The sequence below is a fragment of the Centruroides vittatus genome, unplaced genomic scaffold (genome assembly GCF_030686945.1).
Source record: "Centruroides vittatus isolate TY-2023 unplaced genomic scaffold, ASM3068694v2 contig_950, whole genome shotgun sequence".
Taxonomy (NCBI): domain Eukaryota; kingdom Metazoa; phylum Arthropoda; class Arachnida; order Scorpiones; family Buthidae; genus Centruroides; species Centruroides vittatus.
The window spans coordinates 136,772-152,028 of NW_027122629.1; the positions used below are offsets into that span (position 1 = coordinate 136,772).

Genomic DNA, 15,257 nt, shown 5'->3' on the forward strand with positions numbered 1-15,257 from the left:
ATGTTGGAACCCCCACAGTATTTTTTGGTGCTCATTCATGCTAAATTTGGTGAGGATATGTTGAACAGTAAGAATTTTTTTCCTATTTGGACTGAGAAAGGACCGTATGTATTATACCATGACTGAAAACTGGCTTTGATAAATAAATATCATCTTACCAAGCACCTGTCCTTGACTTTTGTTCATTGTTGTGGAGAATACCAGGATGATGGGAAATTGGAGTTGTTTAATTGTAAAATGAAGTGTTATCACTTGAAATTAATGGGTTTTCACCCATTAGTTACATGTAGTATGTTTAACAACACAATTAATGCTAGGATCTTGACATAACATTGTGTTGTTAAACACAATTAAAATGTCATGGAACAAGATTAATTATACCACATATAACTAATCTTATTCCATTAACTAACTATTTTTTTAGTGTCAAGGTTCCTGATGAGCTTGACTACAGCTCTGATCTTTAATGTTAACTTAAGTGATAAAAGTTCATTCATCTCAATTAGGACAGAAATTCTATTGGATATCTCAATAATACATTGATAGGTATTCTTGAGCAGTTGATGTTTTCGAGAAGTTTATGGGAACAGGTAGAATACAACTTTATTTTTACATTTTGGCAACAGTCATTAAAATGAAACTTTTTCAACTACTATAACACATTCAAATTTAGTGATGCAAGTTTCTTCAGGTTGCAACCTGTTCTAGAGCTAATTTCAGTCCACTGTCTAGATGTTGAAGACTGTTGCTTCTTTAGCTCATGTTCTTTAATGTTAAATAAGAAAATGAATGGTTAAATTAAAAATATAGGCGAATTGTAATGTAATTAGTATGTTAAGATAAAATTATTAATTATATGAGGAAAATAAATCTATAAAAAATAAAAATGATTCTTAATTTTATTTTATTTAAATTTATTAATGTTAAAAAATAATGCAAAAAGTAAGAACAGTAAAAACAAACTAAACTAACTAGATAACACATGAGCACCAAGTATAGTGGAATGGCAAACAATTACTGTTTGCCATTCCACCACACTTGAACTATTGCACCTTTCTCAAATCTCTCTTTAGTAGCATCATCTACAAGCTTGGTAAGAGCTTTAATTTGATACTTGAACTTTATTTTTAGCCCCAATCATTTACCCAAATGAAGTTGGACAAACTGAAACCTTCTTTTAATTAATATGTAGACTTTTTTAACTTTCTTTTACTTGCCTGAAATAAAGATCCATTTTGCAATCAATAAAATGTTACATTTACAGTAAGCATTGCAACTAGATTATATGTACAAATAATTCAGTAATATTAGACATTTTTGGTTGTACTGCTCAATGATCACGTCAGTTTATATGAGCTTCTCAGCTCATATAAGCTTTTTAACATTTAAAATGCCTTTCAGACTAAATTACATACAGTATTTAAATGAAAAGCTGTTTTATATACAGATGAGCACGGAAATAAAATTTATGAGCATTACTTATTTCATGGCACTTATTTGCCTTGAAACAATTTAGAAAGGTAATATAACATAATAAAATTGATTTAAAAATTTTTTCCTCCATAAAAAAAAAATTCTAAAATTTAATTTCAAAATCATAGTGTATTTAAAAATGGAAGAAATATGGATGTGTAGGTCTGTGTGTGTATAGTGTGTGTGCAACACTAATCCAATAAGTTTCAAAGTTTAATAAAATAAAGTCAAAAATGGCTAGATCAATTGTAAAAAAACTGTTACAAATAACTTTTTGTTTGGAGATTTTTTTAAATAAGTTTAAGTGTGATCAATAGGATTTCCAGCATTTAAAGTAACAAATTCCAAACAGTGTGGGAAAAAATAACATGAAAAGTGATGAGCAAATGAAAACTTAAAACAAACTTGAGAACATTTTCTTCCTTTCATAATGTTGATGAGATAGCCAGATGGCTGAGGCAGTTAAGGCATCAACCAACTGCTCAGAAGATCTGGGATTGAAAATGGGTGAGAAAGCCCAAGAATTTTTTATGGCAGTTCGTTTTATATGTCAGGCTACATCTCCCAGCATCTTGCCATTGCCATTGTGGGCCTGACCAATCCCACAATGAGTGTGATTAAAAGAGGCCCTGTTAGTGACAACAGGATGGAAAGAGAGAAAAATGAAAAACAATGGAAACTAATGGGAATGAAAATAATTAGGATTACAATTAAGGATGTCAACAACTAATGAAAAAGAGATGAACTACAAAAAATCAAACATGCACACAAACATACAAAATTCTTTATTTTCCAGAAAATTCAGTACAGTTGGCAACCCTATATTTAAATTTTATAAATATATAAATAATACATAAGTTTTTTAAGATATAATTGATAAGTAACAAAAAGTATAGAAGAGAATAAATATCAGGATTTTTCCAATAAATTGTGCATTTGAGATTAATACATATTTATACATAACTGTTTAGATATAATATAGAGAGGGGATTTTTTCTGGGCCCAGAGAAAACAGGGGCCATTGTGGTTCTTACACTGTAAAATTATTTTCACTAATGAAAATAAAATCTTTAATACTGCTATTATTAATAAAGAAACATTCTATGTATTTCACTTATTCAAATAAAATGTAATGAAAGGGACCTGCTCTACCCCCAGCAAGCTCCTCATACAAGCTTTAGATTCCCTGAGTATAAATATCAGTAATTTGAATAACTCATTATTCAAATTATTAATTTCCATTTACTAAAACATACTTCAGAGAACAGTAAAGTAAATATTAACAGTTTTGTATCACTGTATGCGATCCATATATAATTTTTCATATATAACTAGCATCAAAATCTCATTTAACATTTAACTATCGGATCAACCTGCTTACAATGAAGTGTCGTTGAAGTTACAAAGAAACCAATAGCAAAGGAACTGAAAGTGCTGCAAGTAATTCAATTCATTTGATTTATAATAATCATAAGTCATTAAAGGATTAACAAAAAAAAGTAAAGTTTATAATTTAAACAGAATTTTCTTATAAAAATTTGACTTTTATGACTGAGTAGTGGTTCCATCTGGTGACAGAAATAAATAATTAATTACTACTAAGTCTTGTGTTTCTTTATATTACATGATTACGTATTAAGCAATGATTCGTGTCTTTATTTGAACAAAATGCTATTAATAAATAAAGTGAATTTATTAACTTAATGGATATTGTATAAACTTATCATTGCTAAAAAAATCACTAAATTAATTTCAAAAACTCAAGATTAATATTGTTAATATAAATGATTTCAGTTCAGATCTTAAGAAGCAAAAATTTAATGAAAGTTGATTAATGATTTCCTGATTGCAGTAAGAGAATTCCAAATTAGTTCTCAGAAAAACTGTTAAATGGAATTTTCATGTTAAAATTTGTTATCTGAAAAATAAATTTAAGTGTATAAATCTTATATTGATTTAAGGAAAGATTTGTCGTATACTTTTAAAAGGGGGGGTATAAAACAGTTATAGGTAATGAGAATTTCATGTTCATATTAATGATTGAAAGTGAATGGTCAGTGTAAAAAGTAAATAATAATCAAATATGTTTATTTCAGAATAATTTGTAATAATAATAATAAAATTCTTTATCTTATAAAGGATGTGAATACTAATTTAATTTAAAATAAATATAATGAATATAAGCTGTAATCTGTCAAAAATGTTGGGGGAAGAAATGAGAAAATTTATTTTTATTCAAAACTAAACATGCTTTATTAAACCATAAAATCTCTTCTGTTGCAACATTTCTTGTAAAGACTGTGTCATGTAATAAATTGATCCATTGTCCAAAGTCCAAAATATAAACTATCAGCATTTATAGATGTAACATCAGGTTTTTGCAGCAATGCAATTTCAACTTATCCAATTTTGTCAATTTTTGAATTTATGTAAATGGCTATCTGTTAAACTTGTAGCAGAAAATGTCATTTTTCCTCGGATAACATTATTAGGCAAGTTTTTTCAATGCTGTATTCAAGAAATTTCATTTACATTCAAGAAAAACAGTTACTTTTAATGCTAGGTCCCATTTTAAAATTAACTAAAGTACACTGCAAGATGTGATACACTGTGTTAAGACTTATCAAATATAAAAAATAATTGTTATTGTAAAAAAAAAAATTACTAATCTTAGATGACGTAATCAAATTAATTTGAAAATCATTTAAGCAAAAAAGCAGAATAAAAATATTTTAATGAGCTTACACATTGAATAATCAGATAGGAGAAGAAACGAAACCTGTCAATTTTTAACTGGCCAAAGCATGGAAGTAATTTATTTTTTTAAATGTAAGTAAATTTGGTTGCTATAGGAATGTGCATTCTATTAATAAAAAGTGGTTTGCACAGAGTCATATATAGACATAGGATATTTAGATTTAGATTATTTCAGTTTAAACTGAAGAAATTCTTTTTCTCAGACTTAAGATATTAAATATTAGAAGTGACTCTGGAGCCTGTTCGTGTTTAATTTTTTTAATTTTATAGTTTTAAAATACAAGAAATTTGAACTAAGAAATGAAAAAAAATCTGTATTTTGCTATTGATTAAAATGAAAATATGCAATTTGACTTAATCAATTAAGTTACTTTTGTAAATATTTTATATAGATTCTAAAGAAGAAAAACTTAAAAATGCTAAGTGTTCATCTGGAAATTTATGTAGTTGTTGGTGCAACGGATGGGCTGAAATATTTATCAGGCGACCAACTGGCAATACGTCTTGGATGTTTCGAATTCAAAATCGTTTATTTTTGCCAAATTGCCCTCCGGTGAGTTCAATTGTTTAACTAACTATAAATAGTTTATGAAATTCTTAGGTATTTTTCATTTATATTTGATGTTTGGATATTTGAATATATTGTTGTAGATAGAATAATTAATTAATGCTAAATTGAACAAAAATAGAATTGAGGAAAACAGAGTAGAGATCATTTTCAGAACAGTCTTGGAATAGAATAGTTTCGTAAACACTACTTCTATTCAAACAGTTTTTAAAAGGTCAGAATGACCTTCTCTCACTGGACAAAGATCTAATTGACAAAAATATATACTTTGCAGCAATATATTCACTGTAATTATTTTGTTAATGAAAAGGAATATCAAATTAAATAAACTTTTATGAATTTGACTTTGCCACCAGAATCAATTGAAAATAATATCATTTAAAAAAGAGCAATATAGTATAGTACAGTCTCAGTAACCTGATGGCATGCAGTGTCAGATTATTAAAAGTAGGATGAATTTAATGGTTTAATTATTAGGAAAAAAATATTTATACATCATGTGTTATTGTATTTTAGAGTTCTCAAATTAATTGTCAGTCCTTTTAAAATAATTTTCAATTTTCTTTGCCATTTCTTGTCTGAGTATGCTGCCATCACCAGTATTCAGTGTTGCCAAGTTGATGGTTTTCCACTAATTTTAGTTGAAAATTGAAGTGACCATACAAAATTTAGTGGGAGGTCCAATATTTTTGCTGGAAAATTTCAGGAACTGGTTTTTATATCAATATTTATATATAGTATTGCATTATAAGCTACCCTGCCTTTTTTTGAGCAGTCTGTCATTTAACTTCTTGCCCAAGCTCAAGTGTTCAAACTTGGGATCAATATCATATCACATTTAGTGGAAAGATGCTCAAATTTAAGGGAAGCTGAACTAATGGGAATTGGTAGCAGTGATGGTAATATCTAAGAGTCAACTAGTGTCGAATAACTGGATGTATCAAACCAGCAAACATACAAATTACTGAGATTGTACTAGTTAAAAAGACATAGTTATAGTCAGTATAGTTAAAAAAAATAATAATAATACATTTTTCTATCCATTACTATGCTTTTTTAACTAAAATTTTTAGATTTGATTTTGATTTAAATTGTTTTTCTTTTAATAAATGCTTTTTTAGGATCTTAATCTTCCTGATATTTCAACATTACTTCTACCTCATAAAACCAATAGAGATTTAAATGTAGAAGAAAAATGTGACAGTGAAGTTGATGATGATTCTTACTATGATTATCAGCACTTATCAATGCTACCTTTAGATCCTTTAGAAGATATTGCAGAACAAGTTCATTCTACAAATAGTGAGATAGATACTGGTATTATTATTAGCTTATTTTTATTACTATTATATTTACTATATACTTTAAATTTATATTCAGTATTTTTAAGTATTACTATTTGAATAAATATATACAGATTTTTGTATTAAATTCAGATCATTCAGAATCATCAGAAAGTCATTCAAATGTTTCTCATCAGAGATCTAATTCTCCTTTGAGAAGAACTAATTCTAGTCCAGAAATGAAAGGAGAGTGGAATATATGTAGCAATTCAAATTTGAAAAGTAGTGAAGATGGTACACAAACAAAACCAGAAAATGCAAGTCAAACAAATGAAGACTCTGTATATGCAGAAAATGTCTCCGACTTCAACGAAAGCAGAGAAATAGCACCAAAAGTAATAGAAACGGGATTAGGAGAACAACAGGCAAAATCAGTGATTCGAAAATCTCCTCGTAAAGAAGATAAGTGTATATCTATTTCTGAAGAATCAAAACCACCAAAAGCGGTTCCTAGTTCACCTCGGAGAGAAGAATCAAGATTAAAATTACGTCTGGATCTCAGTAATGTAAGTGGTTCTGCATCGTCAGAATTAAAATCTTCTGCTAGTCCACCATTACCTCACTCAGCAAGTCCTCAATTGGCTGTTAGGAAAACTAAGTCATCTCCTACAAGTCCTCCAGGTAAAACAGCAGGTAAAAAATATGAATTTTTAAACTATTTAATTATGTATATATATTTAGATGGATAGTCTTTTTTTATAATTCTCACTTGTAAATAGTAAAGTATGATAGATATAATGTATCACCTCACCTATCCATTCAATTTTAAGTATTTGCTTTTGGAATTTGTAACATTTTTATAGACACTTTATATCATTGATTTGTAGGTTTATTTTCATTCACATAATCTGTGTTTTTTGCAGTGTAATTGATAACTCTAAAAAATTCATACTTTATTTCAATATGTTCTTTTAAATTAAAATCTTGGACACTTAATATATATTATTATTTAATAATTAAAAGAGAAAACAGAGGAAAAATTCATTTATTTTATTATCTTAATCTGTAATTTAAAAAAAAAAGTCATATAGTATGACGTTTTTTTTAAATTTCTGCATGTAAAGGGTTGTGTACTGTATGTGAGAAAATTCTTTCTAACCCATGTATAGTATGATCCTTATACAGAGCATTATTAACATTTTGACAATAGAGGTTTATTCTACTCTACTCACATGTAGCCAATGTGATACGTCTTTTATGTAATTTTTTAGGCAAGAAAAATTGCATATGCAGTTTATGTTTAAAAACAAAGCTTGCATTTCTATTTTAATTTTGACATACGTCAATCAGAGAAGGTATAAGGAATTTGATAGATGAGATCACTGAGATCAACATATAATAAATAAAGCATATTTAATAACATTAAAATGTTATCAACGTTTCTAATGATATGTCGTAACAGACATATCATTAGAAACTTTAAACCAGAGAATTTGATATGATCATTTCTTATATATCTTGATATTTTCTCCCCTCTTACTCTCTTCAGATACTTAGAAAATGTTAGAAAGTGCATCCATCAATGCCTAAGAATACATTCCTGGAAAAATTCATATTCATAATCAATATTTAAATTCTTTAAATGATGAGCCAATCAATGTGCCATAAATAGCTGAAGTGTTCTGATAAGTCATTAGATTTGCTGATATCTTGTCTACAATCAGAGTTTGAATTAAGGTTTTAACATGAGATGTCAGTTGCAACATTTCTTGTAAAGACTGTGTCATGTAATAATTTGATCCATTGTCCAAAATCCAAAATACAAACTATCAGCACATATAAATCAGTGAAACAAAACAAATTTTATTTTGTTTTATTAATTATTATGCCTTTGTGTTTTCTAACGTAATTTAAAATTTATCTTGTGTACTAGTACTTTTTTTATCAATTAACAGGACTTATTATACTAGAATTATAGATGCAGATATTTAGTCTTACAGATCAGAAATAATATTTTTTATTTAGTTCACCTGTGAACTAAATAAAAAATATTATATATATATATATACTAGCTGACCCGGCCACGCGTTGCTGTGGCTCAAAATGTATCTATTATAAATGTATAACACTTCCCCCGTGGGGGGAATTTCAAAAAGTCCCTTCTTAGTGTACATTCTCTTGACGTACCCTATTAAAACGCAATCAAAAACGCATCTAAAATAGTATAATAAAAGCCGAGTTCTTCACAGTAAGCCTTAATCCCGTCACTTTTCCCGCTGGGGAATATCTAAAAATCCCTTTTTAGTGTATATTCTGTTGACGTAACCTATTAAAACGCAATTAAAAACGCAAAAAACCGCATGTAAAATAGTATAATAGAAGCTGAGTTCTTCACGGTAAGCCTTAATCCCGTCCATCTCCCCCGACTGGGGGGAATTTCGACATGTATATTATATAAAAACACGTGCGTATTCGAATGCAACGTTGTGTCAAAATTTCAAAGGAATCGGTAGGAACAAACGAACGTTATATTTTTTATTTATATAGATAGATAGAAAATGATCTGCTTCAGTCCGTTCTCACAGAAAAGCAGAATGCCTGACAGAAAAGCAAACTTAGGTCGTCAGAAGTTAGCGCCATCTGTTGGACATAAAAGCCTTAATCCATATATAAATATATTTTTGAAAGGGGGAAATGGTGTAGGGGTATGAAAAATAGATAGTAGCCAATTCTCAGACCTACTGAATATGCATATGAAATTTGGTAAAAATCGGTAAAGCCGTTTCGGAGGAGTACGGTAACAAAAATTGTGACACGACAATTTTATATATAAGATGTTATAGATATATGTTATATACTTTGAATAAAATCAATTATTGTAAAAACTAAAACTATATTTGTAGATCATACAATTTATATAATAGTTTGACTTATTTATACAAATTAATCATTACTTATAGTAACTATAAAACAAGAAAATCCAGCAATGAGTGCTTAACTTTCCTGGCAATATTTAAAACAAAGTATGTGGTGCCATCTGTTATCATATTTTATTAAAAAACATTTTTTATGTTTTTAACTATTATAAAATGGCAAAAAGCTTAATTTTGAGGGTAGGGGTGGGTTTTAAAAAAATTGTAAATGCTAATAACGAGTAAAATCATGAAGTCTGACCATACTTGGAGGTACATACACTGAGTGGCCAAAAAATTAGAGACACCCCTTATTTGAATGTAAATCAGTCCGACAGTGATGTAAAGTGACGTGACAATGCAGAGTCGCTTATATAAGGTATGCTCGGTTTCAGATGATGTAGTTATCATAGAAATTAATGTCAGAATGGGTAAGATGAAAAATTTAAGTGAAATTTGAATGAAGGATGATCGTCTGTGCAAGAAGAGTTGGTGTCAGCATCTCTGAAATGACTACTCTTTTAGGATTTTCTCGCTCAACAGTATCTCGGGTGTTTAGAGAGTGGCAGTTGAGAAAAAAAAACTTCAAGCGATAAGGACAATTCTGGTCGAAAAAGGCTGGTGAACGAGAGAGGTGAAAGGCAATTAGCATGCATAGTCTGCAGCAACAGAAGGGCAACAACATGACAAATTACAGCTGAATTCAATGCAGGTGCATTACAAAGCATACCCCAACACATAACAAAACACACTTTGCAAAGGATGGGCTTTACCAGCAGGAGACCATTAAGAGTGCCTTTGGTATCACAGAAAAATAGGAAAAGGTGCCTGTTGTGGGCCCAGGAATGACAAAATTGGTCACTTGAGGACTGGAAAAAAGTAGCCTGGTCCGATGAATCTCATTTCCTGCTTCATCATGCAGATGGCAGGATCAGAATATGGTGCAAACAGCACAAATTCATGAACTTCTCCTGCCAAATGACAACTCTTCGGGCTGGTGGCGGTGGAATTATGGTGTGGGGAATGTTTTCCTGGAGTACACTGGGATTGATATTTGATATTTGTGGGCACCTCTCTGAATAGAACAGCTTATCTCAATGTCATTGCTGATCACATACACTCATTTATGGCTGTAATGTTCCCTGATGGAGATGGCCACTTTCAGCAGAACAATGCACCATGACATCATGCTTGCTTGGTCTCAAATTGGTTTAGGGAACATCAATCATAGTTTAATCTGCTTCCATAGCCAGCTCAGTCTCCTGACCTTAATCCTACAGAACATTTGTTGGACGAAGTCGAAAGATCACTTCAAAGCTTGGAAACACCACCATCCAATCTGACCCAACTTAGAGCTGCCATTATGTCAGCATGGGCCAACAATCCTCAGCAACAGTATCAGCAACTTGTCGAGTCCATACCAAGAAGAATATTGGCTGTGATCAGAGTTAAAGGTGGACCAACTCGTTATTAGAGGGTGCCTCTAATGTTTTGGCCACTCAGTGTACAACCCCTTTATTTCCCACCCCCCTCAACCTTTTATAGCCAAAATTCAATAGCATTAATCCCCCTAATAAACAAACCTCCCTGCAAAATTTCAGAAAAGTTTGACAAAAAGCGTAGGAGTTAAGCTTTAAACAGGGTGAACAAAATCATGCTACAAACAAACTTCCATACATACAGAAAATAACCCCCAAATTTTTTTTTTTTTTGCATTTCTCTATGTTTCAAGATCCCGAGTCCAAAAATGTAAAAATCCGGATGTCATTTTTTGACTGCTCACCATACTTTCCCTCTGTTATATATATCAGCCAGGAAAGTAAAATAATAAACTGTTGCCGCAGAGATGGCTTTGTTTTGTTTCACCGATTTCATGAATTTGACATTCACAATTAAAAAATATGTTATTTCATTGTTTCACTGAAGTATGAAAATAAGGAAAATAAAAGAGAATTTTAATAATAGGGAAAAGTTTGACATTAATATGAGAAATATAATAATTTATTACAAATTTTAGCTATTTACAAAGAAGGAAGAATACTGTTACTTCAGAAACGTTTTAATAAACTCTTTTCATCCTGTAAGCATTAAGAAAGTCTTTTATCCATATCCATTATGGATTCATCCAGACTCAGAGTGGCCAGGTGGCGAGAAATAGGCCCAATGTATCTGGAGCAGATTGCCCGTGAAAAATTTCTAAAGTGCTTCAACCAGATTCGAACCCAGAACCTTGGAGTGGCAGGTTGACACCTTTACCACTTTGATGTTTAGCCATCTTTAATCAGAAATCATTTTATAATATATAAAAACAAATCCCGATCAAAATGGCAAAACAACTTTTTAGATATATTTTATTTAATTATTTTTGAGTTTCAAAGATTAACTCTTGATGATAATTAATTAGTTAAATAAATAGAGTGGTAAATATAAGAAATGTAATATACTGTATTAGGAAAATAGAAATTGAATATATTGTATCAACAACAATAATAATAATTTAATTTTACAAATTTTACATACAAAATTGCTAAGGCAACATAATCCTTGACCATTTTGGATGCCCTTTAAAGTAAACAGAAAAGGAAAAAATAAGACTATTTAACATACAGAGTAGTTTTTTCTTTTTAAAAATATAAATTAATGAATAATTAGGTGGAAGTTGATATAATAATTAATTAGAGCAGAAAAGTTCATAAAAAATAATGTATAAAATGGACTGATTGGAACAATCATATAAGTTAATTATGACTTTGAAATTTTTTCATTTAATTTAAATTTTAATTAATAGTATGAAAAGAAAATATAAATTTGGTAATGTAATATAATGGCATAGATCGAATTATCATAAAATGTTAAAATGCACGTCGACTTTTTCCACTTGATAGGTTTTTTTTTTTTTACATAAATTGATTATATTCATAACTAGCTACAAAATTTTTTTTAATGGTAAATTGTTTAAATAAGACTAAAATAATTTTAATATATGTGATTATACTATTTAATGGCTATGATAGTTTATTTCTTATGATTTAAATTTTAGGACCTCGATCTCCTCCTCCTACAAATTATTATAGAGATAGAGGACATACTATTTCTGTAATGAGTCCCGTTCATAGTAAAAAATTGTTGCAGTCATCCAACAAGGTTTCGTCGTCTTATCGTGAAATGTATCGTAGCGGTCTTAGTCCCAGGTAATACATATAATAGATACAAAATACAAATTTACATCAACCATAGAAAAATTTTCCTAAAATATATTTTTGGTTTTTTTATAGTTTTGTATTCCTCCAATTATATCACAGCGCAACATTTGGTACAGCTTCCGATAAACCGGTGCTATTACCAAAAACTGAGGTAAATGTTTTTTAATGGAATAAATAAATAAGCATTTCGTATTTGTAATCATTTTAATTTTATATAATTCTAGGTTATAACTCGTGCCATTAAAATGATCGACCACACTCCCGCATACGAAACGCACAAAATCGGAGTTATTTACATAGGACCCGGTCAGGTACGTAAAATTTCAAAATAAGTTAATAAATTTATTAAATTTAAATTAATAGGAGATATTTTGCATATCTGCAAATTTAGGCAAATCAAGAATCCGTTATTCTTCGCAACGAGGGCGGATCCATTCGGTATACCGAATTTCTACACGGATTAGGCACGGTAGTACAGATAAGTGAAGTCGATCAAAGGAAAGTTTATCTAGGTGGATTAGATAGCAAAGCTGATGGAAAGTTTGCATATATTTGGCATGATGACTTAATACAAAGTACATATTTATTATTATTATTTTATTTATGATATCTAATCATGGAATTTTATGGGTTATATTTAAGCTAGTATTAATAAATCCAGTGATTACACATTTGAATTAATATTATAATCTGGCTTGTTATTGGTTATATTTATATTTTGCATTTTATAAATTTTTAATTGTATTCAATAGCCATTTATATTTTCTTAATGCCATTAAAAGAATAATCAGTTAACAGAAAAGTTATTTACATATGTACCTTATATATATAATAAAAATAAAATTAAAAATTTAAAGAAAACTGAACAGTATATTTACTTTGCCGATAATTTATAAAAATATTTAAAATTGTTCATTCATCCATAAAGAGGAAATTAAGATATATGTATAAACATTATATATAAACATTATGACTATATAAATTAAAAACAAACTTCTTAATTAAATTTTTAAATTGATTTAAATAAATATTTAAAAAATTGTCTATAATTAAATCTCTCAATAAGGTAATGTGAAAACGATTTAATTTTTTATTATATTGTTTAGATTTTTTTCATCATTATTGTTACAGAAAGAGGACATTACCTTGAAACTAGCTATTTGTTATATTATAATTTAGTTATAATATAAATAAGATCTAAAAGGCCATAAACATAACCGATTATAATGATTTAATATGAGAAATAATTTTCATTTCAGTTGTTTTTCACGTTGCCACAATGATGCCAAATAAAGAAATAGATCCAGCAGGTAACATGAAGAAATTACACATTGCAAATGATTTTGTTACCATTGTTTATAATGAGAGTGGAGAGGACTATTCTTTAGGAACGATTAAAGTAATTTTATTTTTATTATTTTGAATTTCTTTTAAGATATGTTTTGTTCATTCCATTGTACTATACACAATTGATTTTTGATAAGTTCAGATTGCTTAAGGACAAATTCTGTCTAGATTTTTGAAGGTCTCGCACACCCATTACAATACATACAAAATTAAAACACACTTTTTTGTTTTTCCTGTTACTTTGTTTAATTTACAGTTAGATTCTGAGAAGTAAAGAAAATAGTAAATATTTTAACAGATTTAATTCAAAAAAGGTTTTATTGAAATTTTTAATTATCTCATCTTTAGCTGTTTACAGTTTAAATCTAGCTATTGAAAATAACAGCTTAAACAAAACTAAATGCTTTTAAATTATAAAACTTTTATTTTCATTAAAAATTACACAATTTAAAACAATAATACATTTCTTTATTTTTTCTTAACATAACAACCTTTAATATTCTTGGATTTATCTTTTCAATAATATTTAATATATACTTTTTTAATTAGAATTTAAATCTCGAAGAGAAACTATTTTTTTTTTTTATTACTGTTTAATATAATTTTTTTGTAAATTCTGATTCTTGAAAACAACAGTTTTAATACGGTATTTTAAAAAAAATTGACTAATTTTAAAATATTATTTTTAATTTTGTTACAGAGCCAACTAACGTCGGCGTGTGTAATTATTTGTCCCGAAGATTTCGGGTTGAATGTAGTAACAGTAAAGTTAAAATCAGGTGAAACAAATCTGTAACAAAAACCCTTGTTTTAACCAAATTATTATTTTATAAATATTAAATTTTAAAAAAGTTTGTACGAAATTCAAAGTAATATACTTTTGTTTTTTTATATTTTAGAAATAACGGAGTTTGGACATTTAGAGCCTCATATTGTTTCAGACGAGAGCTTACCTATATTTGTTAGGCAGCTTGCTGTTCATGCTAATGTGAGTTTATGGAATTATCTTATTAAAATAAATTTTAAAAATAGTAAACTTATAAATCAGTTATGTTGTGTTATGTAAATACTACAGTAATTTAATTATTATTTATAAAATTATATTATCTAGCTTAGAAAACAGAATGATATTATATTTTTAAAGACGTATTTAATGTACACAGGATGCGTAATATTAATTAGATAATTTTTATCTTTATAGTTGATCTCAATGATTACTGTGTACAAAGAAGGAAACTTAGATCCCTATTTCTCAACTTGGTTAGAAAGATTAAGGAAAATTAAACAATTGCACATAAAAGCAAGGCAAGAGACTTCCACCGAAGAATGTTACATAGATTCTTCGGGAGGATTAGAATGTGCCCGCCATTTAGAAGATTTTACAGATTATGTATAACGCGAAAATGTTTTTATCAACACAGTTTATAATTTATTGTTAGCATTGAATTTTTGCAGTTGCTTTAAACCTATATTTTAAAACTAAAATTATCTTCAACTAGTCTTTTGTTTAAAAAATTTATGAAAACCAACATATATATATATATACACACACATATATATATATATTTGACCAAATAAAAAAAAAAAAAAAAAAAAAATATTTTGTACTTATCGCCAGAAATATTATTGTATTTTGTTCATAATTTTTGCAGATTATTAATATTAAAAATTCGTGGTTTATTGAAGAAGACAATTTTTTAAATATTAAAGAGAT

At 28.5% G+C, this 15,257-nt stretch overlaps 1 protein-coding gene across 2 annotated transcripts in view; it reads left to right on the forward strand.

The window, feature by feature from the left end:
• gig (tuberin) overlaps positions 1 to 15,028 on the forward strand; it is an 83,642-nt gene extending 68,614 nt beyond the window's left edge. For both annotated transcript variants that reach the window (XM_067282278.1, XM_067282279.1), the window contains exons 32-42: positions 4,623 to 4,783; positions 5,920 to 6,115; positions 6,235 to 6,774; positions 12,034 to 12,184; positions 12,269 to 12,347; positions 12,421 to 12,507; positions 12,588 to 12,771; positions 13,456 to 13,595; positions 14,244 to 14,322; positions 14,443 to 14,531; positions 14,745 to 15,028. In XM_067282278.1, coding sequence (XP_067138379.1) covers positions 4,623 to 4,783; positions 5,920 to 6,115; positions 6,235 to 6,774; positions 12,034 to 12,184; positions 12,269 to 12,347; positions 12,421 to 12,507; positions 12,588 to 12,771; positions 13,456 to 13,595; positions 14,244 to 14,322; positions 14,443 to 14,531; positions 14,745 to 14,939 — 1,901 coding nt within the window. In that variant the 3' untranslated portion in view covers positions 14,940 to 15,028. The remainder of the gene's footprint in view (positions 1 to 4,622; positions 4,784 to 5,919; positions 6,116 to 6,234; positions 6,775 to 12,033; positions 12,185 to 12,268; positions 12,348 to 12,420; positions 12,508 to 12,587; positions 12,772 to 13,455; positions 13,596 to 14,243; positions 14,323 to 14,442; positions 14,532 to 14,744) is intronic.
• The last annotated feature ends 229 nt before the right edge of the window (positions 15,029 to 15,257 follow it).